The sequence below is a fragment of the Salvelinus fontinalis genome, chromosome 9 (genome assembly GCF_029448725.1).
Source record: "Salvelinus fontinalis isolate EN_2023a chromosome 9, ASM2944872v1, whole genome shotgun sequence".
NCBI lineage: Eukaryota > Metazoa > Chordata > Actinopteri > Salmoniformes > Salmonidae > Salvelinus > Salvelinus fontinalis.
In genome coordinates, this window is record NC_074673.1 from 43,311,979 (window position 1) to 43,337,374 (window position 25,396).

At 44.3% G+C, this 25,396-nt stretch overlaps 1 protein-coding gene across 2 annotated transcripts; it reads right to left on the minus strand.

The window, feature by feature from the left end:
* Positions 1-355: 355 nt before the first annotated feature.
* LOC129862653 (overexpressed in colon carcinoma 1 protein homolog) lies at positions 356-23,384 on the minus strand. Of its 2 annotated transcripts, none has more exons than XM_055934515.1 (6): positions 23,112-23,384; positions 9,421-9,445; positions 5,009-5,044; positions 4,561-4,640; positions 3,490-3,529; positions 356-3,323 (listed from the first exon to the last, which is right to left on the minus strand). In XM_055934515.1, exons 1-5 carry the CDS (start codon positions 23,182-23,184, stop codon positions 3,525-3,527), a joined length of 219 nt encoding a protein of 72 aa, XP_055790490.1. In that variant the 5' UTR covers positions 23,185-23,384; the 3' UTR covers positions 356-3,323; positions 3,490-3,524. The 2 variants fall into 2 exon arrangements, with proteins under 2 accessions (XP_055790490.1, XP_055790492.1); XM_055934517.1 differs by having other exon boundaries at positions 23,142-23,367.
* Positions 23,385-25,396: the final 2,012 nt, after the last annotated feature.

Below are 25,396 nucleotides of genomic sequence, written 5' to 3' on the forward strand. Positions count from 1 at the left end.
GCGAATAGTATGACTTCAGTTTGAAAAACATACCTCCCTGGAGGGCAAATCCAGGAAGTGGAAAGAGAAATGCAGGGAAAAAAACACCTCCTCTTCCACCTCTCTCCCTTCTCCTGTCTCCCTCCTCCTCCATCTACTCCCTATACCGTCAATTACCGAGCTGGAAGAATGATTTGATACTGCTTGAGGGACTTCGTTCAATAACGACAAATGTTCCTCAAAGCAATGCTTCATTTTGTTTCTCAGTCTGTAATGCCACTAAGAATGGATATATTGTAATCCCTGAAGCATGGTCATATTGACTGGAAGACACAAATCCATTTCACAAAGACCACAATCAAGAACTACAGCAGTGCACAGACAATAGAAAATACTTTAATAATAAATAGATCAGTGATAGGACAAGTAATACAGGGCATGTCGGGTTATAAACAAGAATGACTCTCTAAAGCAGCTGTGGTCCTTCTTACTGTGTTTGAGGGTGTACTGTGTGTACACAAAGTGACCCAGAACAAGTTAGGAGCATCAATGATTAGGAACAGTATCTCATACAGTACTAAATAGCATAAAAAGTCATCAATTGGTTCTCAAGTGATCATCTACAGTGGTTTTCTCATGTGTTTTCTCTTTTCCCAAATGTGTTATGGACACATGTACACAAGGAGATAAATCCAGAATAAGAAGCCTCCAGCACAGCTGCTTTAGCCTCAAATTACTCCAAAGTAATCAATTCCCCTGTCGTCGTAATCATGTGCAGCACCATGAACAGTATACCAGTGAGACTTCCATGAGCTATATGCTAATATAAACTCTATATGCTAATATAAACTGGGTGGTTAGAGCCCTGAATGCTGATTGGCTGACAGCAGTGGTATACCAAACCGTATACCACGGGAATGACAAAACATTTATTTTTACTGCTCTAATTACGTTGATAACCAGTTTAGAATAGCAATAAGGTAACTCGGGGGCTTGTGGTATATGGCCAATATGCCTTAATGCTTAAAGGAACCACAATACAGTAAAAAATACCAGGGTTCCATGGACGCTGCTTTTTTAAACACAATTTCTCCTACCTTTTCTCCATCCTCCTAAGAGCTACATTCATTCTGTACACAGCTAGCTATGCTTGGTTATCAACTCCTGTGTTGATATTCTGTAGCAACTTTTCCTTTCCCAGTGTGGCTTTTGAATACCCTTTTTCCATCCTCTTCCCTCCCAGTCTTCCTAATTGAATAAAGCAGGATTATCTCAGTGACATTCCCCCGTGTGTTACAGTACAACCGTCTGTAAAGGGTGGAGGAGTTGGCCAGAGCAGAGAACAGATGAAAAGGCAGACCCACTGGGCACGGACGTCCAATTCATTTCAACGACATGGAACGGCGTTGATTCAACTAGTGTTTGCCCAGTGGGAACTGCGTTGCACTGTGCACTGTGAAAGACAAAGGCCAGAGGATTCCGATGGTGAAACTGGAGGAGCCTCAACAGAAAGGAAATGTAGACATCAATGAAAAGGGGCACTGCTGCATTCAGTGTTTGGTGGTAGCCGTGTAGTGGCAGAGCAGAAACTGCGGGGTGCACTTTAATCGGTACCCATCGCATTCATAAGCCTCACACGCGGCCTGACACAGATTACTGAGTAGATGGTTGAACACCAGGGAGCATTCATAATCTACATTTATATTCCATATAAATATTATGTATATTCCATATTCGTATCTCAAACCAGGTAGAGTGGAGTAGAGAATATATAATAGGACTGATGTATTGAAGAGAACAAAACATCTTGAATGTCAAGTGTGTGAGCATGGTTAGCATGGCCAACTTCCCTGTTCCTCTGTGGTGGTGAAGATGCTGTACATTCATACATTCATTAAATCACGAACAGGAACTGCATGTAGATGAATGACATTGGATGGATTCTCTTTTCCCTTCAGACTTCTAATTCATGATCTGGGGGGAGATATTGTGGTGTGTGAATATGCTGCCTGTGTTATGGTTTCCAACTAGATTCACTGATACAGTTGTTCATAATGAGAAATATAGATTCAAATATGTTTAGGCAAACCTTTGCTAAACAATGTAATTCAGATTCTTTTTGACTGATCATCTTTCCAATTAACTGTTATAAAATTTGTACATTTCGTTTTCAAAAGGAATCATTTTTGAATTTTACAAATAGAAAAGACAACATTTTACAAATTGCAGTTGGAGAGTTTAACTCTTCGTAAAAAACAACGAGTTCTGGATGGTGCCGCAGCTGCTAAAATGGCCAACAAGAGCTACTGTATGTGGAACACTGAGATCAGCTGCTGGCACCTGGAGTAATAATGCATGCATTGTTAACAATCTGATGACGTCAGATCTCAGATCAGTTCAGACCTTTGTGGGTAAATAAATGTAAGAGTAGTATCCTCAATGCATCTTAGCCCCACCCAGACTGACGATGTCATGTTAGCATGATTCACAGGTTAAATGACAACACAACACTTAACAATCTCAGACATGAATGACGCACACAACAGATGCTCGCTACAGTACAGTCAGGCTACAGTACAAGCCAGTACACCCACAGGAGGTCCCCCATCCGTTTGGTACCAAAAGTTACAAGTAGGTCAATTTGTATTTAGACAGTAAATGCAAGTGGTTTAAAAAGCAATGGCAGCAACCAACTAGAAAATAACACAACACAATCTCCAAATGGGTTATAGAATGTTGTTTTCATGAATCTCTGAAATTATTTACAGTATCTGACACTGAAAAAAAACAAAAAACTGGGTGACCTAAAATACTCTATAATCATAAGTGAATAGCACTGCTTGTGTTTGAGCCATTGTGTGGGTCCACTATCCCTCCCACCACATAAAACATCTATCTACATCAGCCACAATATATGCACTTGGATTAAATGTTTACAGAGCCGGTCGAGGAGGTGTCTCAGTGTAACAGGGCTGTGTGTGTCACATCTCTTCCTAAACACAAGGAGCTAGTCCAGAACATTGCCCCGGATTCCATAATGCTGGTCCCAATATCCACAGTCGTCCCGTACCCACCCGACCTCTCTGCTGCTGCCCGGCTTCCTGTGAGGGTCAGAAAGGGCAAAGAATCCTCAGACAAAGGCATCCATTGAGGGTGTACTCGATGCCATTCTGAGGCAGTTTCCTCAGGACCCAAGCAGGCTGACCTCATATCTGCCTGATTCCCCAGGGTCTTTCAGTCTGTCTCACTCCTATGGAGGCAGGGTTGTGAGGATGAGTCAGTAATCCTCCTCTCAACGTAGGAATGTAATGTCTCTGTACGTTCTGAATATTGTAGCTACAGTCCTGAAAAGAATAATAGCACATAGCCATACAGAGGTCAAAGTCAACCACCAGGTTACGTAAGATGTTTGTGAGTACAAAATCAAGAATCAATGCAGGCTGCCACTCAATTGTGCTGTATTATCATGTCAAGAAGATAGAATGAAGGGATGTGTAAATGGTTGTCTACCTGTGATGCATGTCAATGATTCCCTTCTATATCTGTTAGTCTACAGAGAAAAAGAGAGACAGCATAATTAGAAACATTAGGAAAATTGTGAACATCAGGCTTGAGTCAAATGCCCTTGTGTTGTCTACTTCAACCCTTTATATTATTCACACACACACACACACACACACACACACACACACACACACACACACACACACCCCCCCCCCCCCCCCCTTATGGAAATCTACATTACCAAGAGTTCACAGCCTCTGGTTCCCAGTCTCTCTTTTTAATAAGGACACAGATGCCACACTACTGGCATCAGATGTCTCACAACTCCTAAACCATCAACAGCCATATGTTCTGCAGACTCCCCGTGGCTGTTTTTGCTCATCAAACAACCTTATAGACTTCTGCATCTCATAACCAACAACAAGGTCAATAGAAGCTGACAGTTGACTCTACACACCATACCAAGGTCCTTGGCTGATTATCTTTGAACTCATGTTTAGGGAACACACACACACACACACACACGCACACCACACACACACACACCCGGACTGATTCAGAGAATAGTGACCTTCCCAAAGGGCTCTATAGAAACATGTTCATGTTCACAGCCCTCACACACACTGAACTTTTCCCCTCTACTCCCTTTACGACTGAGACCAACTTTTGTTTGAAGATGACGTGGGTTTCTCTTTGAACACGGAGAACAAAAACTAGAAAGATGTAGTCTTCAAGGGACTATTATGTACAGTATTTCCTTTTTTGCTTGATGTTGTCTTTTACTGTAGCAGGGCGTTACATAGTAAAGCCACGGTTAATTGAAGGACAGCGATTGGAGGTTGTACTGAAATCACATAATGGAGGAATCAATTTGTCTATTCTGGGGAGGGGTGTGTCCGTGTCCAGGAGGGGTAGATCATCTGATATGTCCCGTACAGTCAACACAAGTAGAAAACTTGACAACTACGTTACAACCAATTGTATTGCAATGACTATCCACTGATGACCATCCTGTCCAATCATCCTCACATCCCCACTACACAGACGATGTACAGTATACATAATTGTCATATTTACTTTTATCTGTGGACTTGGACTGGCTGCCTGCAACGGTGGTCATGTCAGATGGTAGACCTACGTACACCCCGCCATAGTTCCTGAGGGAGTAGGAAAAGGGGTCAAAGGTCACATCAAAAGGCACATGACTAAGCCTATGTACTTTGGCAGACTCCCACCAAACAACAGGGCATCCTGTGAGTTAGCACTGCAGTGTGTGTGTGTGTGTGTGTGTGTGTGTGTGTGTGTGTGTGTGTGTGTGTGTGTGTGTGTGTGTGTGTGTGTGTGTGTGTGTGTGTGTGTGTGTGTGTGTGTGTACAGTATGTAACCAAAACACATTAGGGAAGCAGCAGTCCAGGGGACTACTCTAATCCAACCATCTAATGACTGTAAGAACACACATGGTTTGAATTGTGTTTGGGAGCAGGAGGAAAACAGTGAGGAGTAAGACGAGAGGACAAGCACTTACCTTCTTTTCTCATCGTCTGGTGAGGACTCATCTGTCCTGATTGAGACAAGAATCACAGATCAGCTCACAGGACTTGATACAATGCTCAGTGCTCAAACATATTGTACAGTCGTGGCTAAAAGTTTTGAGAATGACACAAATATTAATTTCCAGTTTGCTGCTTCAGTGTCTTTGGATATTTTTTTCAGATGTTACTAAGGAATACTGAAGTATAATTACAAGCATTTCATAAGTGTCAAAGGCTTTTATTGACAACTACATGAAGTTGATGCAAAGAGTCAATATTTGCAGTGTTGACCCTTCTTTTTCAATACCTCTGCAATCCGCCCTGGCATGCTGTCAATTAACTTCTGGGCCACATCCTAACTGATTGCAGCCCATTCTTGCATAATCAATGCTTGGAGTTTGTCAGAATTTGTGGGTTTTTGTTTGTCCACCCACCTCTTGAGGATTGACCACAAGTTCTCAATGGGATTAAGGTCTGGGGAGTTTCCTGGCCATGGACCCAAAATATCGATGTTTTGTTCCCCGAGCCACTTAGTTATCACTTTTGCCTTATGGCAAGGTGCTCCATCATGCTGGAAAATGCATTGTTCATCACCAAACTGTTCCTGGATGGTTGGGAGAAGTTGCTCTCGGAGGATGTGTTGGTACCATTCTTTATGCATGGCTGTGTTCTTAGGCAAAATTGTGAGTGAGCCCACTCCCTTGGCTGAGAAGCAACCCCACACATGAATGGTCTCAGGATGCTTTACTGTTGGCATGACACAGGACTGATGGTACCTTGTCTTCTCCGGACAAGCTTTTTTCCGGATGCCCCAAACAATCGGAAAGGGGATTCATCAGAGAAAATGACTTTACCCCAGTCCTCAGCAGTCCAATCCCTGTACCTTTGCAGAATATCAGTCTGTCCCTGATGTTTTTCCTGGAGAGAAGTGGCTTCTTTTATGCCCTTCTTGACATCAAACCATCCTCCAAAAGTCTTCGCCTCACTGTGCGTGCAGATGCACTCACACCTGCCTGCTGCCATTCCTGAGCAAGCTCTGTACTGGTGGTGCCCCGATCCCGCAGCTGAATCAACTTTAGGAGACGTGCTGGCGCTTGCTGGACTTTCTTGGGCGCCCTGAAGCCTTCTTCACAACAATTGAACCGCTCTCCTTGAAGTTCTTGATGATCCGATAAATTATTGATTTAGGTGCAATCTTACTGGCAGCAATATCCTTGCCTGTGAAGTCCTTTTTGTGCAAATCAATGATGATGGCACGTGTTTCCTTGCAGGTAACCATGGTTGACAGAGGAAGAACAATGATTCCAAGCACCACCCTCCTTTTGAAACTTCCAGTCTGTTATTCGAAGTCAATCAGCATGACAGAGTGATCTCCAGCCTTGTCCTCGTCAACACTCACACCTGTGTTAATGAGAAAATCACTGACATGATGTCAGCTGTTCCTTTTGTGGCAGGGCTGAAATGCAGTGGAAATGTTTTATGGGGATTCAGTTCATTTGCATGGCAAATAAGGACTTTGCAATTAATTGCAATTCATCTGATCACTCTTCATAACATTCTGGAGTATATGCAAATTGCCATCATACAAACTGAGGCAGCAGACTTTGTGAAAATTTATATTTGTGTCATTCTCAAAACTTTTGGCCACGACTGTACATAACACCCAACATGACACAAACAAATGATTGACATATAGTTGACCTGGATGACTTGGTTATGAGCTGGGCAAGACTTGGTATGGCACTGTGAGGGCACTGATCAAAAGGGAATCAACAATGTGGATGGTTTCCTACCTACAATGAATGTAGGTTAAATGGTTAGTGGACTATGTCATGTACATTGTCACATTTACCTTTCTTCTCTGTCCATAGAAGAGGCATGAAAAAATAAGTGTATACATGAACTGCCAGTCAAAGTGTGTGTGTGTGTATGTGTGTGTGTGTGTATTGGGTATTGTGTGTGTGTGAGGTGTATTGTGTTGCAGTGCTGAACCCTGGGGAGCTGTGTGACTGACTGGCCGTGGTTGGCAGTGTGCTGCTGTCAGTCCCCATTGGTCCTGGATTAAGCACTGTAGCTGCTCAGATGTTTATCAGAAAGCACACACACCACACGCACACACGCACACAAATTGATTCAAGAAAATGTTTTGGAAATGGGTGCCTGCTCTCCCTTCCCACGCCATGATGATGGAGGTGGCTCACCGTGCCTAGTGAAGACGTATGTTCCCTTTATAACATAATTAATGCAATTTGCCTTGAATGGAAAATTACTCTTCCTTCGATTTACTGAACAGGGCTAATTCATTGTAACAGCAGATATGGAACATGTATTAATTTCTCTACACATTAATATTCTATAGGCAAAATATTTGAAGGCCTTGATACAAAAGACTGAACATTTAATTTGATTACATGACAGTAGGCGTTTTGAGGTCTTGCAATGTAATATCCATAAAACCAGTGTAATAGCCCATTGTGAACTTAGTCAGATTACATTTCTCTATATCTTTCTCTACCATTACTAATACTAAATCAGTGTTAATAATGATAACCGAATAGGTTTATGCCATACAGGAAAACTCATGCTTTTTATTAGAGGTCGACCGATTAATCGAAATGGCCAATTAATTAGGGCCGATTTCAAGTTTTCATAACAATTGGAAATCGGTATTTTTGGACACTGATTTGGCCGATTTTATTTATTTATTTATTTTTACACCATTATTTAACTAGGCAAGTAAGTTAAGAACACATTCTTATTTTCAATGACGGCCTAGGAACGGTGGGTTAACTGCCTTGTTCAGGGGCAGAACGACAGATTTTTACCTTGTCAGCTCGGGGATTCAATCTTGCAACCTTACGGTTAACTAGTCCAACGCTCTAACCACCTGCTTTACATTGCACTCCACGAGGAGCCTGCCTGTTACGCGAATGCAGTAAGAAGCCAAGGTAAGTTGCTAGCTAGCATTAAACTTATCTTATAAAAAACAATCAATCAATCATAATCACTAGTTAACTACACATGGTTGATGATATTACTAGTTTATCTAGCGTGTCCTGCGTTGCATATAATCGATGCGGTGGCATTCACGAAACAGGACTGTTGTTGCTCCAACGTGTACCTAACCATAAACATCAATGCCTTTCTTAAAATTAATACACGGAAGTATATATTTTTAAACCTGCATATTTAGCTAAAAGAAATCCAGGTTAGCAGGCAATATTAACCAGGTGAAATTGTGTCACTTCTCTTGCTTTCATTGCACGCAGAGTCAGGGTATATGCAACAGTTTGGGCCACCTGGCTCGTTGCGAACTAATTTGCCAGAATTTTATGAAATAACATTGAAGGTTGTGCAATGTAACAGGAATATTTAGACTTATGGATGCCACCCGTTAGATGAAATATGGAATGGTTCCGTATTTCACTGAAAGAATAAACATTTTGTTTTCGAATGATAGTTTCCGGATTCGACCATATTAATGACCAAAGGCTCGTATTTCTGTGTGTTATTATGTTATAATTAAGTCTGATTTGATAGAGCAGTCTGACTGAGCGATGGTAGGCACCAGCAGGCTCGTAAGCATTCATTCAAACAGCACTTTTGTGCGTTTTGCCAGCAGTTCTTCGCAATGCTTCAAGCATTGAGCTGTTTATGACTTCAAGCCTATCAACTCCCGAGATTAGGCTGGTGTAACCGGTGTGAAATGGCTAGCTAGTTAGCGGGGTGCGCGCTAATAGCGTTTCAAACGTCACTCGCTCTGAGACTTGGAGTAGTTGTTCCCCTTGCTCTGCATGGGTAACACTGCTTCGAGGGTGGCTGTTGTTGATGTGTTCCTGGTTCGAGCCCAGGTAGGAGCGAGGAGAGGGACGGAAGCTATACTGTTACACTGGCAATACTAAAGTGCCTATAAGAACATCCAATAGTCAAAGGTATATGAAATACAAATCATATAGAGAGAAATAGTCCTATAATTCTTCTAACAACTACAAACTAAAACTTCTTACCTGGGAATATTGAAGACCCATGTTAAAAGGAACCACCAGCTTTCATATGTTCTCATGTTCTCAGCAAGGAACTTAAATGTTAGCTTTCTTACATGGCACATATTGCACTTTTACTTTCTTCTCCAACACTTTGTTTTTGCATTATTTAAACCAAATTGAACATGTTTCATTATTTATTTGAGGCTAAATTGATTTTATTGTCATTATTATAAATACATATATTTTTTTAAATCGGCCGATTAATCGGTATCGGCTTTTTTTTGGTCCTCCAATAAATCGGTATCGGTATCGGCGTTGAAAAATCATAATCGGTCGACCTCTACTTTGTATCCCTCCCTCCCAGGAAGGCAATACCTAGTCTATGAAACCGTGATCTATGAGACGGTTGCTGTACTTACAAATCTTTGGACGTTTCTGCAGGTCCTGTGAACACAAGGTAGAGTAAAAGAAAATCATTACACAATTCTCATGATTTTGTTCTGGATGGTGCATAACGTGTGGATTACAATAGAAATGTACATTTTACCCAGTAAGTGGGGGGGGGGGGGGGGGGGGGGGGGGTGATTTGAGGTGGTCTTGTCTCACAGCAAAAGACCACTCCACACCCATCACATCAAGCCCACCATTACTTATCCATTGACAGTGTCTGTCGCTCCTCTTTGTACTCTGTCTGGTTTATTTATAGGGATGCAGTGCATTACATGCAGTGACATCAAACATGACAAACTCTGTCTTTGAATCATTATTACAAAAAAACATTTTTTAATTTTTTATAATAATAAAAATGGAAAGAAAGAAAACAAACCAACTAAGTGACCAAATGTCTGCAACCCAGCAGTTGGGTCAGCCAAACAACCCAGCGGTTGGGTCAGCCAAACAACCCAGCGGTTGGGTCAGCCAAACAACCCAGCGGTTGGGTCAACCAAACAACCCAGCGGTTGGGTCAACCAAACAACCCAGCGGTTGGGTCAACCAAACAACCCAGCGGTTGGGTCAGCCAAACAACCCAGCGGTTGGGTCAGCCAAACAACCCAGCGGTTGGGTCAGCCAAACAACCCAGCGGTTGGGTCAACCAAACAACCCAGCGGCTGGGTCAACCAAACAACCCAGCGGTTGTTTGGTTGAATACAACAGGTGTAGGGAGACCTTACCGTGAAATGCTTACTTACAAGCCCGTAACCAACAATGCATTTCAAGAAATAGAGTTAAGAAAATATTTACTAAATAAACAAAAGTAAAACATTTAATAAAAATGAACAATTAAATAACAATAACAAGGCTATATACAGGGGGTACCGGTACCGAGTCAATGTGCGGGGGACAGGTAAAGGCCAACTGTAAAGGCTCCTGGAATTGCCTGGTCAAAAGGACAGAAAGAGCGCTGAGGGTGATGTGGGCTGACTGGGCTCTTAGTGCGTCCTGTAATTTGACAGAGGAGTTATTGGCGGATTTCGAGTGGCACTCCAGAGCTCTCCTGGGTAGACTGTATGGACACCTGACCCTAATCACCAACTTCACTCTGAGAGGGGCTTTGACATGGATGTGTAGGTAGGCCATGTAGGGCAGAGATAAGTAGTGGAGACAGGTAGAGGTCACAACGCAGCTAGGACTGCCTCTGAGAGAGAGGAGGGAGAGATATGGGTGGACGGGCTCAGAGGAAGAGAAGGGATAGAGAGAGTTGGACAGGCTCTGAGGGAGGAGGGATAAGGAGGGATGGATGGACCTGGATGGATGTCAGACATATTTTCCTCTGTATTATGGAGGTTGTCAGAGAAATGTAGAGATCACAACAAAGCCAGCATTGGCTCTGGGGGACAGGAGAGATAGAGAGGGCTGGACCTTAGAGAGGATTGGACCTTGATGGATGTCATGTATACTCTGTATCAAAGACGGCTAACCTTGATCAGCAAGGGTCAAATGGATCAACAGCCTGCAGTGGACTTAGCTTATGTCAGGTAGATAGTGTCATGTAGCTATGGTCATACATCATCTAGCTTAATAAACTCAGAAAAAAAAGAAACATCCCTTTTTCAGGACCCTGTCTTTCAAAGATAATTCGTAAAAATCCAAATAACTTCACAGATCTTCATTGTAAAGGGTTTAAACACTGTTTCCCATGCTTGTTCAATGAACAATAAACAATTAATGAACATGCACCTGTGGAACGGTTGTTAAGACACTAACAGCTTACAGACGGTAGGCAATTAAGGTCACAGTTATGAAAACTTAGGACACTAAAGAGGCCTTTCTACTCACTCTGAAAAACCCCAAAAGAAAGATGCCCAGGGTCCCTGCTCATCTGTGTGAACGTGCCTTAGGCATGCTGCAAGGAGGACTGCAGATGTGGCCATGGCAATAAATTGCAATATCCGTACTGTGAGACGCCTAAGACAGTGCTACAGGGAGACAGGACGGAAAGCTGATCATCCTCGCAGTGGCAGACCACGTGTAACAACACCTGCACAGGATCAGTACATCCAATACATCACACATGCGGGACAGGTACAGGATGGCAACAACAACTGCCTGAGTTACACCCTGCCTTTCTAAGGTCTTCAAAAGCCAAGTTAACAAACAGATCACCGACCATATTTGAATCCCCCGTACCTTCTCCGCTATGCAATCTGGTTTCTGAGCTGGTCATGGGTGCACCTCAGCCACGTTCAAGGTCCTAAACGATATCATAACCTCCATCGATAAGAGACAATACTGTGCAGCTGTATTCATAGACCTGGCCAAGGCTTTCGACTCTGTCAATCACCGCATTCTTATCGGCAGACTCAACAGCCTTGGTTTCTCAAATGACTGCTTCGCCTGGTTTACCAACTACTTCTCAGACAGAGTTCAGTGTCTCAAATCGGAGGGCCTGTTGTCCGGACCTCTGGCAGTCTCTATGGGGGTGGCACAGGGTTAAATTCTCGGGCCGACTCTTTTCTCTGTATACATCAATGATGTCGCTCTTGCCGCTGGTGATTCTCTGATCCACCTCGACGCAGAAGACACCATTCTGTATACTTCTGGCCCTTCTTTGGACACTGTGTTAACTAACCTCCAGTCGAGCTTCAATGCCATACAATTCTCCTTCCGTGGCCTCCAACTGCTCTTAAATGCAAGTAAAACTAAATGCATGCTCTACAACCGATCGCTACCAGCACCTGCCCGCCCGTCCAGCTTCATTACTCTGGACGGTTCGGACTTAGAATATGTGGACATCTACAAATACCTTGGTGTCTGCTTAGACTGTAAACTCTCCTTCCAGACTCACATTAAGCATATCCAATCCAAAATGAAATCTAGAATCGGCTTCCTATTCCGCAACAAAGCATCCTTCACTCATGCTGCCAAACATACCTTCGTAAAACTGACCATCCTACAGATCCTCGACTTCGGCGATGTCATTTACAAAATAACCTCCAACACTCTACTCAGCAAATTGGATGCAGTCTATCACAGCGCCATACGTTTTGTCACCAAAGCCCCATATACTACCCACCACTGCGACCTGCATGTTCTCGTTGGCTGGCCCTCGCTTCATATTCGTCGCCAAACCTACTGGCTCCAGGTCATCTATAAGCATTTGCTAGGTAAAGCCCCGCCTTATCTCAGCTCACTGGTCACCATATCAGCACCCACCCGTAGCACGCGCTCCAGCAGGTATATTTCACTGGTCACCCCCAAAGCCAATTCCTCATTTGGCCGCCTTTCCTTCCAGTTCTCTGCTGCCAATGACTGGAACGAATTGCAAAAATCACTGAAGCTGGAGACTCATATCTCGCTCACTAACTTTAAGCACCAGCTGTCAGAGCAGCTCACAGATCATTGCACCTGTACATAGCCCATCTGTAAATAGCCCATCCAACTACCTCACCCCCATACTGTTTTTTTTTTTTTTGCTCCTTTGCACCCCAGTATCTCAACTTGCACAATCATCTTCTGCACGTCTATCACTCCAGTGTTTAATTGCTAAATTGTAATTATTTTGCCACAATGGCCTATTTATTGCCTTACCTCCCTTATTTTACCTCATTTGCACAAGTTGTATATATACTTTTTTCTATTGTGTTATTGACTGTATGCTTGTTTATTCCATGTGTAACTCTGTGTTGTTGTTTGGGTCGCACTGCTTTGCTTTATCTTGGCCAGGTCGCAGTTGTAAATGAGAACTTGTTCTCAACTAGCCTACTTGGTGAAATAAATCAAATAACAAAATACACCAGGAACGCACAATCCCTCCATCAGTGCTCAGACAGTCCGCAATAGGCTGAGAGAGGCTGGACTGAGGGCTTGTAGGCCTGTTGTAAGGCAGATCCTCACCAGACATCACCGGCAACAATATCGCCTATGGGGCACAAACCCACCGTCGCTGGACCAGACAGGACTGGCAAAAAGTTATTTTCACTGACGAGTCGCGGTTTGTCTCACCAGGGGTGATGGTTGGATTCGCGTTTATCGTCGAAGGAATGAGCATTACACCGAGGCCTGTACTCTGGAGCGGGATCGATTTGGAGGTGGAGGGTCCGTCATGGTCTGGGGCGATGTGTCACAGCATCATCGGACTGAGCTTGTTGTCATTGCAGGCAATCTCAACGCTGTGCATTACAGGGAAGACATCCTCCTCCCTCATGTGGTACCCTTCCTGCAGGCTCATCCTGACATGACCCTCCAGCATGACAATGCCACCAGCCATACTGCTTGTTCTGTGCGCGATTTCCTGCAAGACAGGAATGTCAGTGTTCTACCATGGCCAGCGAAGAGCCCGGATCTCAATCCCATTGAGCACGTCTGGGACCTGTTGGATCGGAGGGTGAGGGCTAGGGCCATTCCCCCCAGAAATGTCCGGGAACTTGCAGGTGCCTTGGTGGAAGAGTGGGGTAACATCTCACAGCAAGAATTGGCAAATCTGGTGCAGTCCATGAGGAGGAGATGCACTGCAGTACTTAATGCAGCTGGTGACCACACCAGATACTGACCGTTACTTTTGATTTTGACCACCCCTTTGTTCAGGGACACATTATTCCATTTCTGTTAGTCACATGTCTGTGGAACTTGTTCAGTTTATGTCTCAGTTGTTGAATCTAGTTATGTTCATACAAATAATTTGTTAATGTTAGGTTTGCTGAAAATAAATGCAGTTGACAGTGAGAGGACACTTCTTTTTTTGCTGAGTTTGTCACACTGCATATATGTAGCTTACATTACAAAATTAATTCCATTCCAATCAAGTTGCCTTCAATCACCTTCCTCAACTACAACTAAATTCCAAGAAATTGTCAATTCAATTGGCCTTCATTCACCTTCCTCATCTGTATCACAAAGGATTCTACTTTATTCGGTGAATAATTGAATGTTCTGTATTCACTACTGTGTCCCAAGAATCCGTCATTGTATGCAATGGAATGGTAAATGGTGCCGACAGAGAGGGCTGCCTTGCTTTTAGCTCTTAGGAAACTTTGCAGTATTTTGTGTTATTACATACAGCCGGGAAGAACTATTGGATATCAGAGCGGCAGTAACTCATCAGCATTACAACCAGGAAAACGACTTTCCCGAAGCAGATCGTTTGTTCGCACCCCCCAGGGCAATTGAACTGATTCCAGAGGCGCGATCCAAAACAATTCCGGCAAAGGAGAGGTACTCGGAGTGGTCTTCTAGTCCGACTTAAGAGGCACGCACACCACCCACCGCTTCCGAGTATATTACTCACTCATGATCAATCTCTGGATAATAAAGTTGACGAGCTCAGGGTGAGGGTTTCTTTCCAGAGAGACATCAGGGATTGTAACATACTCTGTTTCACGGAAGCATGGCTCTCTCGGGATATACTATCTGAGTTAGTCCAGCCAGGTGGGATCTCAGTTCATCGCGCAGACAGGAATAAATATCTCTCCGGGAAGAAGAAGAAGGGGATGTGTGTTTCATGATTAACAATTCATGGTGTAATTGTGATAACATAAAGGAACTCAAGTCCTTTTGTTCACCCGACCTCAATCAAATGCTGACCGTATTATCTCCCAATATAATTTTCTTCGGTTATAGTCATGGTCGTGTATATCCTCCCTCAAGCCGATACCACGTTGATCGTCAAAGAACTTCACTATACTTTATTCAAACTGGAAACCACATATCCTGAGGGTGTATTTATTGTAGTACAAACCAAATTTGAGAAAAAGGCTGCCGAAGTTCTATCAACACAGACTGGTGTTTGAGGGTACTATTTAATGAAGCTGCCAGTTGAGGACTTGTGAGGCGTCTGTTTCTCAAACTAGACACTCTAATGTACTTGTCCTCTTGCTCAGTTGTGCACCGGGCCTTCCACTCCTCTTTCTTTTCTGGTTAGAGCCAGTTTGCGCTGTTCTGTGAAGGTCGTAGTACACAGTGTTGTACGAGATCTTCAGTTTCTTGGCAATTTCTCGCATGGAATAGACTTAATTTCTCAGAACAAGAATAGACTGACGAGTTTCAGAAGAAAGGTCTTTGTTTCTGGCCATTTTGAGCCTGTAATCGAACCCACAAATGCTGATGCTCCAGATACTCAACTAGTCTAAAGAAGGCCAGTTATATTGTTTCTTTAATCACAAAAACAGTTTTCAGCTGTGCTAACATAATTGCAAAACGGTTTCCTAATGATCAATTAGCCTTTTAAAATGATAAACTTGGATTAGCTAACACAACGTGCCATTGGAACACAGGAGTGACAGTTGCTGATAATGGGCTTCTGTACGCCTATGTAGATATTCCATTTTAAAAATATATATTTTTAAATCAACCGTTTCCAGCTACAATAGTAATTTACAACATTAACAATCTCTACACTGTATTTCTGATCAATTTGATGTTATTTTAATGGACAAAAAATGTGGCTTTTCTTTCAAAAACAAGGACATTTCTAGGTGACCCCGAACTTTTGAACGGTAGTGTATGTTTTCATGGAAAACAAGGACATTTCTAAGTGACCCAAAACTTTTGAAAGGTAGTGTATATATTCTTAATTCCATTCCTTTACTTAGATTGTGTGTTTTGGGTATATGTTGTGAACTTGTTAGATATTACTCGTTAGACATACCAATACCGTCTGCCAAACACGTGTATGTGACCAATACATTTGATTTGGAACATTATATAACTTTTGAAAAACAAGGTAACAACACCCCGCCCCCCCCTGTCCTCCATCTTCTCCATAATAACACCACTTTTCTACAAAGCTGTCCCCCGAATTATACTCATGTAATTGAAGGAATGACGTTAGAAAAATATGAAATATATCAAATTCATAACAAACACCACAGTTGTATCCTTAGTTATAGAAGGGGAGACCAAAGCCTTTATACAGAAACAGTACATGGGGTGTGCCTTAAGACAGAACAGAGTGGCCCATTCACAACCCTTACAAAAGCTTATTCATCATCAAGGCCACTCAGATCTGCTTACACAAGAGGAGGGATGAGGAGCCCAATATCCAGTACGTTTAGAAGGCACTGTCCCATTGAGTCTCAGGACAAACACATGGGTGTGGAATGAAAAACGGAGTGGGAATCGAAAGATAAAACAATTGGGCTACAGTGTCACGCCCTGGCCTTAGTTATCGTTGTTTTCTTTATTATTTTAGTTATGTCAGGGTGTGACATGGGGGATGTTTGTGTGTGTTTGTCTCATCTAGGGTGTTTGTATTGTCTAGGGGGGTTTTGTAGAGTTCGTGGGGTTGTGTTCAGTGTAGGTGTTTAGGTAAGTCTATGGTTGCCTAGATTGGTTCTCAATTAGAGACAGCTGTCTATCGTTGTCTCTGATTGGGAGCCATATTTAGGCAGCCATAGTCATTAGGTAGGTTGTGGGTAATTGTCTATGTTTTGACGTTAGTTGCTTGTGTCTGCACTTTCGTTTGATAGCTTCACGGTCGTTTGTTGTTTTGTCTAGTTTGTATTAGTGTTCGTGTTCGTTTCTTCTTCTATTAAAAAGAAGATGTATTTATATCATGCTGCGCCTTGGTCCTCTCTTTCACCCGAAGACGATCGTGACAGAATTACCCACCATAATCGGACCAAGCAGCGTGATGACGGGCAACAACAGCAGTGGCCGAGGACACAGGACTCCTGGACTTGGGAGGAGGTATTAGACAGCGGAGGACCCTGGGCACAACCAGGTGGAATATCGCCTCCCCAAGGCAGAGCTGGAGGCAGCGAAAGCAGAGAGGCGCCGGTATGAGGAGCTAGCACGGCAGAGCGGCTGGAAACCCGAGAGGCAGCCCCAAAGATTTCTAGGGGGAGGGCACACGGGGAGTGTAGCTGGGGCAAGTAGGAGACTTGAGCCAGTTCCCCGTGCTTACCGTGAGGAACCGAGGATGGAACCGGAGGCAGTCGGGGTGGAGTTGGAGGTGAGCAGGGCGAGTGAAGTAGAGACTGAGAAGGAGCTAATGGGGAAATTGGAGGAGAGAGTTATGAGGGAGGTGCTGTGTTGGTGCTTAAGGCACGACATCCGCCCGACGGAGTGAGTCGGGGACTTGATGTCACCTGAGTTAGCTCTCCATACTCGTCCTGAGGTGCGTGCTAGCCGTCTGGTGAAGACTGTGCCAGTACCACGCACCAGGCCTCCTGTGCACCTCCCTAGCCCTGCACGTCCTGCGCCAGCTCAACGCACCAGCTCTCCTGTGGCAGCCCCTCGCACTCGCCCAGTGGTGCATGTTCCCAGTCCAGTACCACCAGTGCCAACACCACGAACCAGGCTTCCAGTGCGTCTCCAGAGCCCTGTTCCTCCTCCACGCACTCGCCTTGAGGTGCGTGTCCTTAGCTCGGTACCACCAGTTCCGGTACCACGCACCAGGCCTACTGTGCGCCTCAGCCGGCCAGAGTATCCCGTCTGCCCAGCGCCGCCTGCGCTGCCCGTCTGCCCAGCGCCACCTTCGCTGCCCGTCTACCCAGCGCCGTCTGAGTCTGCCGTCTACCCAGCGCCGTCTGAGTCTGCCATCTACCCAGCGCCGTCTGAGTCTGCCGTCTACCCAGCGCCGTCTGCGCTGTCCGTATGCCCAGCGCTATCTGAGCTGCCCGCCTGCCCAGAGCCATCTGAGCCGCCCGCCTGCCCAGAGCCATCTGAGCCGCCCGCCTGCCCGGCGCCATCTGAGCCGCCCGCCTGCCCGGCGCCGTCTGAGCCGTCCGTCTGTCCCGAGCCGTCAGAGCCGTCCGCCTGTCCCGAGCCGTCCGTCTGTCCCGAGCCGTCCGTCTGTCCCGAGCCGTCAGAGCCGTCCGTCTGTCCCGAGCTGTCAGAGCCGTCCGCCAGTCAGGAGCTGCCAGCCAGTCAGGAGCCGCCCGCCAGTCAGGAGCCGCCAGAGCCGCCCGCCAGTCAGGAGCCGCCCGCCAGTCAGGAGCCGCCCGCCAGTCAGGAGCCGCCCGCATGTCACGAACCGCCCCTCAGTCCGGAGTTGCCACTCAGGCCGGAGTTGCCACTCAGGCCGGAGTTGCCACTCAGGCCGGAGTTGCCACTCAGGCCGGAGCTGCCACTCAGTCCAGATCTGCCCCTCCGTCCAGTGGCGCCCTCTACGATGGTCTTCAGTCCGGGACTCGCTGCAAGGGTCCTCGTTCCTGGGAGGTCACCTAAGCGGGTATTGACTATGGTGGAGTGGGGTCCACATCCCACACCCGAGCCACCTCCGTAGGAAGGCCCACCCGGACCCTCCCCTTCTGTGTCAGGTTTTGCGGCCGGAGTCCGCACCTTTGGGGGGGGGGGGGGTACTGTCACGCCCTGGCCTTAGTTATCTTTGTTTTCTTTATTATTTTAGTTAGGTCAGGGTGTGACATGGGGATGTTTGTGTGTGTTTGTCTCATCTAGGGTGTTTGTATTGTCTAGGTTTTTTTTGTAGAGTTCATGGGGTTGTGTTCAGTGTAGGTGTTTAGGTAAGTCTATGGTTGCCTAGATTGGTTCTCAATTAGAGATAGCTGTCTATCGTTGTCTCTGATTGGGAGCCATATTTAGGCAGCCATAGTCATTAGGTAGGTTGTGGGTAATTGTCTATGTTTTGACGTTAGTTGCTTGTGTCTGCACTTTCGTTTGATAGCTTAAGGGTTGTTTTGTCTAGTTTGTATTAGTGTTAGTTTCTTCTTCTATTAAAAAGAAGATGTATTTATATCACGCTGCGCCTTGGTCCTCTCTTTCACCCGAAGACGATCGTGACATACAGGTTGTGAGGAGATTTTAAAACAGACTCACACACATAATACCACTGGTAATTTATCTAACACCTGTGTTGTGCAACACTGCTGATATGATCACATTTAGGTCTACACTACCGATTCCGATACTGTTACGGATGGGTGTAGTGTCACTTTAGCATTGGCCAAATTGAGGTTTCCAATAGACTATGTGAAATCCGTAGACCTTTGCATTGAAAATTGACAGATGCACTACACTGCCAAAAGTATATGGACACCTGCGTGTTGAACATCTCATTCCAAAATCATGGGCATGAATAAGGAGTTAGTCCCACTCTTTGCTGCTATAACAGCCTCCAATCTTCTGGGAAGGCTTTCCACTAGATGTACAAACATTGCTGCGAGGACTAGCCACAAGAGCATTAGTGAGGTCGGCACTGATGTTGGGCGATTAGGCCTGGCTCGCAGTCGGTGTTCCAATTCATACATCCCAAAGGTGTTCGATTGGGTTGAGGTCAGGGCTCTGGACAGTTCAGTCAAGTTCTTCCACACCGATCTCGACAAACCCTTTCTGTATGTACCTTGCTTTGTTCACGGGGGCATTGTCATGCTGAAACAGGAAAGGGCCTTCCACAAACATTTGCCAGAAAGTTGGAAGCACAGAACCATCTAGAATGTAATTGTATGCTGTAGCGTTAAGATTTCCCTTCACTGGAACTAAGGGGCCTAGCCGAACCATGAAAAACAGCTCCTTATTCCTCCTCCACCAAACTTTACAGTTCGCACTATGCAATCGGGGAGGTAGCAATCTCCTGGCATCCACCAATCCCAGATTCGTCCAACGGACTGCCAGATGGTGAAGCGTGATTCATCACTCCACTGCTCCAGAGACCAATGGCGGAGAGCTTTACACCACTCCAGCCGACACTTGGAATTGCGCATGGTGATCTCAGGCTTGTGTGCGGCTGCTTGGCCATGGAAACCCATTTCATGAAGCTCCCGACGAACAGATCTTGTGCTGGCATGGCTCCAGAGGCAGTTTGGAACTCGGTGGTGAGTGTTGCAACCGAGGACAGACGATTTTTACACGCTGCGCACTTCAGTACTCGGCAGTCCCGTTCTATGAGCTTGTGTGGCCTACCACTTTGCGGCTGAGCCGTTGTTGCTTCTAACGTTTCCACTTCACAATAACAGCACTTACAGTTGAACGGGGAAGCTAAAGCACGGCAGAAATTTGATGAACTGACTTTTTGGAAATGTGGCATCCTATGATGGTGCCATGTTGAAATGTTGTCCGGTCCTCTGGCAGTCTCTATGGGGGTACCACAGGGTTCAATTCTCGGGCCGACTCTTTTCTCTGTATACATCAATGATGTTGCTCTTGCTGCGGGCGATTCCCTGATCCACCTCTACGCAGACGACACCATTCTGTATACTTCCGGCCCTTCCCTGGACACTGTGCTCTCTAACCTCCAAACGAGCTTCAATGCCATACAACACTCCTTCCGTGGCCTCCAACTGCTCTTAAACGCTAGTAAAACCAAATGCATGCTTTTCAACCGTTCGCTGCCTGCACCCGCACGCCCGACTAGCATCACCACCCTGGACGGTTCCGACCTAGAATATGTGGACATCTATAAGTACCTAGGTGTCTGGCTAGACTGCAAACTCTCCTTCCAGACTCATATCAAACATCTCCAATCCAAAATCAAATCTAGAGTCGGCTTTCTATTCCGGAACAAAGCCTCCTTCACTCACGCCGCCAAACTTACCCTAGTAAAACTGACTATCCTACCGATCCTCGACTTCGGAGATGTCATCTACAAAATAGCTTCCAATACTCTACTCAGCAAACTGGATGCAGTTTATCACAGTGCCATCCGTTTTGTTACTAAAGCACCTTATACGACCCACCACTGCGACCTGTATGCCCTAGTCGGCTGGCCCTCGCTACATGTTCGTCGTCAGACCCACTGGCTCCAGGTCATCTACAAGGCTAAGCTAGGCAAAGTGCCGCATTATCTCAGTTCACTGGTCACGATGGCTACACCCACCCGTAGCACGCGCTCCAGCAGGTGTATCTCACTGATCATCCCTAAAGCCAAAACCTCATTTGGACGCCTTTCCTTACAGTTCTCTGCTGCCTGCGACTGGAACGAATTGCAAAAATCTCTGAAGTTGGAGACTTTTATCTCCCTCAACAACTTTAAAAATCTGCTATCCGAGCAGCTAACCGATCGCTGCAGCTGTACATAGTCCATCTGTAAACTACCCACCCAATTTACCTACCTCACCCCCATACTGCTTTTATTTATTTACTTTTCTGCTCTTTTGCACACCAGTATCTCTTCTTGCACATGATCGTCTGATGATTTATCACTCCAGTGTTAATCTGCTAAATTGTAATTATTCGATTTATTGCCTACCTTATGCCTTTTGCACACATTGTATATAGATTCTCTTTTTTCTACCATGTTATTGACTCGTCTATTGTTTACTCCATGTGTAACTCTGTGTTGTTGTCTGTTCACACTGCTATGCTTTATCTTGGCCAGGTCGCAGTTGCAAATGAGAACTTGTTCTCAACTAGCCTACCTGGTTAAATAAAGGTGAAATAAAAATAAATAAAAAAAAACTACAGCTCTTCAGTATGCTCGATTTTATACACCTGTTAGCAACGGGTTTGACTGAAATAGCAGAATCCACTATTTTTAAGGGGTGTCCACATACACTACATGGCCAGAAGTATCTGTGCACAGAAAAAGAGTGCCAATTCCATTTGATTCTATCCCATTCTGTATATGTAACTAAGCTGTTGAGTTCATAGATCAATAGTTCTGACCTCTACCACACATGCATCATAATGACAGTGTCACATGTCCTCAGATGTCCTTGTCCCTGAGCTTGAGAGTGACCTCTAACCATAGGCTTAATGATCCCTCACAGAGACCCTCACACATCTTCCCTTTGTATTACACTCATGCATAATCATGCTTCTCATCTACTATACAGCTAGACTACTAGTTCACAGCATTTTCCTCCAGGGTCTCCCTTCCAGGAAGTGGAACTAGAGCAAATTCAGAGAAAATAAAACATGAACCTGTTTTTCGCATTAGCTGCCTGGGGTTCTGTTAGAGAAGGAGCTTGTCTGGCCTTTGCTGAGACGCGTGCGCGCACACACACACACACACACACACACACACACACACACACACACACACACACACACACACACACACACACACACACACACACTGTTGCTCTGATGGTTAGTGAGGTAATTCCACAGGCGCTCTGATTCTATCGCCATCATTTTCCGACCACAGCAGCAGCCAGTGACTGTTAAAAAGAAAATGTAGTTTTATTCAGTCATTCGGTAATCGCTCATTGATTCAGAAAAACAGTATATTACTTCAGATTAAAAATGTGTAGTGTGTATTAACCTCTTAACCAGAAACATTCACAAGTAGAAGTAAGACCTTAAGGTGTTTGCCTAGTGAAATGTATACTTTTGTGGGCTTTTGATGAACAAAACTAGGATATTGAGTAAGCATTTCAAAATTAGCAGAGTCCCAAGGAGAGCCAGCATCAATCACCTGGAGATACAAAAACGGACAACCGATAGCTGCTGAGATGTCAAAGTCATGTCTTTCTTTCATCCACAATACCCATTGAGAGAACTGGACGCGACAGACGTATTTGAAACCACACACACAGCCTATAGACTCGTTCTTGAAAGCATTACAAGACTATTTCTGTTTTAAATTCCTAAAAACGTTGCTGTCTCCTGGTTACCAGGGGTCAAATTCTGAGCCTAAAAACCCTGAGGCAACCTCTGCACCCAACCTCTGTCAACCCCTGAGATCACCATACACATACAGTACACACCTGGATGCAGAAAACCACTGCATAAAGCGCACACACACACAGTGAAAACATCCAACCCTCCTCACCCCCAAATGATCTGGAACAGGAACACTCACCCCCTCCTGAGGTGCTGGCGGCTGAGGAATTGCCACAACCCATTTTGCATAGACGCTGCCACTGGGAAGGAGTTGTATTATGTGTCTCAGTCACACTGATTTACTATTTGGTGGTATGCTCCTGCACTCTGTGTGCATCCCCTCTGCAACGCTGAACTGAGTGGTGTGTGTGAAAGCATGGAGATACTGTTATATACACAGAGGGAGGGGGAGATGTAGAGTGGGGGAGAGGGAGGGAGAGAGAGAGAGAGATGCTCTGTCCTCACATGATTTGCTATTTTTCTCCACCCTGACAGGGTTGTCCAGGAAACGGGGGAATGGGCAGCAGGGTGTCGAAGAAGCCAGCCAATGGCAAGCTTCCAGTTCGGTAAGGCTTTATAAGGGACGTTCCAGCTTTTATGTATGACTCTCCAAATTCATGATATTGTAACACATGTTATGCCGCTCTGGATAAGAGTGTCTGCTAAAATACTAAAATATAAATGTATGTTAAAATAAACGAATAAAGAGTTTTCACCCCCGCCCCCGGAAACCTCTCTCAAAGCTACGGATCCGGATAACGTTATGCGCATGTTATTTACTTAGCTGCTGCTCACACACTCCTCTTCGTGTTTATCACCTTTTTCCGAACCATGATGATGTCGCCTATGTCTCGGTCTCAGCTGAAATAAAAACCCTGTGGCGATTTGAACGAACATTCAATGACATATGTATGTTATAACGTATATTGCAGTTGCACAAGCAGAATGTAGTCGCTACACATTGCATTGGAGCAAAATCAAACTGGGTTTTGGGTGATGTAAGCTAATATTTGTAGTTGCTGCCATATCGTCGCTGAAAACTAACACTACTAATTTGACTGCTTGTGTCTGTCTCTTGCTTAGCCAATGTTTGCAATGATGATTAGAAAATAACATTAAATCGCTAATTAGACTGCGTGTATGATACGCTGCCTAGATAGCCGCATGGAATGCTGCGTTCATGTGCTAGTCGGAACTAGGAAACTCTGACATATCCGACATTTTAACTGATTGAACGCAGCACGTGTATAACTACAACCGAGCAAGTCGGAAATGTCAGAGTTCCCTTGTTCCAACTAGCTCTTGAACGTGGCATAACGTGCCAAAAAACTGGGAGTTTGTCCGAACATGTTGAAAATGTATTTTGTGCACAACATTTAAGGGTTAGATTTGTAAAAAAAAAAAAAAAATTACATTTTCTTATTTCACATCCATTAAGTAGAGACTAAAATAACCTTAAACTTTTTTTCAGCTTTCAATGTTTTTTTATTTTATAAAGCATTTCCTGTCTGGATTTCACAGTTTTGCGCTGTTTTTGTCCCGTCTCACACCCAGACTTTTTACATTCTGCTATGTATTACACTTGCAAATCTTCATAATAAAAAAATATTGAATGCACCTGTTAAAAAAAGAGTCAAATAAATGGAAACTATATACATATTAGATGTGCACAAGCCATTTGTTACCTTTTTTACACAAAATACAGTCGTCACTAAGTATCATTACCACCACGACAAGCAAATTACATGATAATAAAATAAAATGTTGAAAAATTACGTTTGTGTACTTGGTTACCATGGATATGAATAGTGACAATGGAGCACATAGATGCCATGGAGGGAGATTATACAAAAGAAGCCGGGAAATTATACAAAAATAAAGTGAAATGTCTCGAGAAGATAATATTTTTTATTGTACGTCATTACCAAATAGGCTATGTCGTCACATTATGTTCGATTTTTTTAAAATTGTTTTGAATATGTGAATTTAGGATACATTGTATGATACTGTATCTGTTCAACTGGATTTAAAATAATAGAATTCCTATTTATGACAAAATAATGTAAAAATTTAATTTCCACCACATAATGAACTGTGATGGTAAGTGCAGAATGTGGTGGTAATGACAAAATGTATTAGTCAATTCATTTGTACTTACTTTAAGACCTGAAAAGACACACAAATTACATATACTGTATGATCATGATTAAGTTGAAATTGAACACTTATTTGCTAAAGAAGACCACGACATTTTGTATTATGTTAGGATTATTGAGTGATTTGATCTCCATTTATGTGACTTACTATGGTTATTACTGTCTTTATTTATTCATTTATTCTTCTATAAGATACCCCCAAATTCAACCAAGGATAGGACAAGGACACATAAACAAAGTCAAACAAGATCCTATAAGATACCAATATTATTTATTTGTATTTATTTATTTAACCTTT

What these genes read in the sequence shown, in the direction of transcription:
- LOC129862653 (XM_055934515.1), bottom strand. Translation starts at nt 23,184, where the DNA reads ATGGGTTGTGGCAATTCCTCAGCCGCCAGCACCTCAGGAGGGGGTGAG. An exon ending in CTGTTCCAGATCATTTGGGG is followed by an intron (nt 9,446 to 23,111) that starts GTGAGGAGGGTT and finishes TTGTGTTCACAG; the next exon opens with GACCTGCAGAAACGTCCAAA. An exon ending in GCAGAAACGTCCAAAGATTT is followed by an intron (nt 5,045 to 9,420) that starts GTAAGTACAGCA and finishes TGTCTCAATCAG; the next exon opens with GACAGATGAGTCCTCACCAG.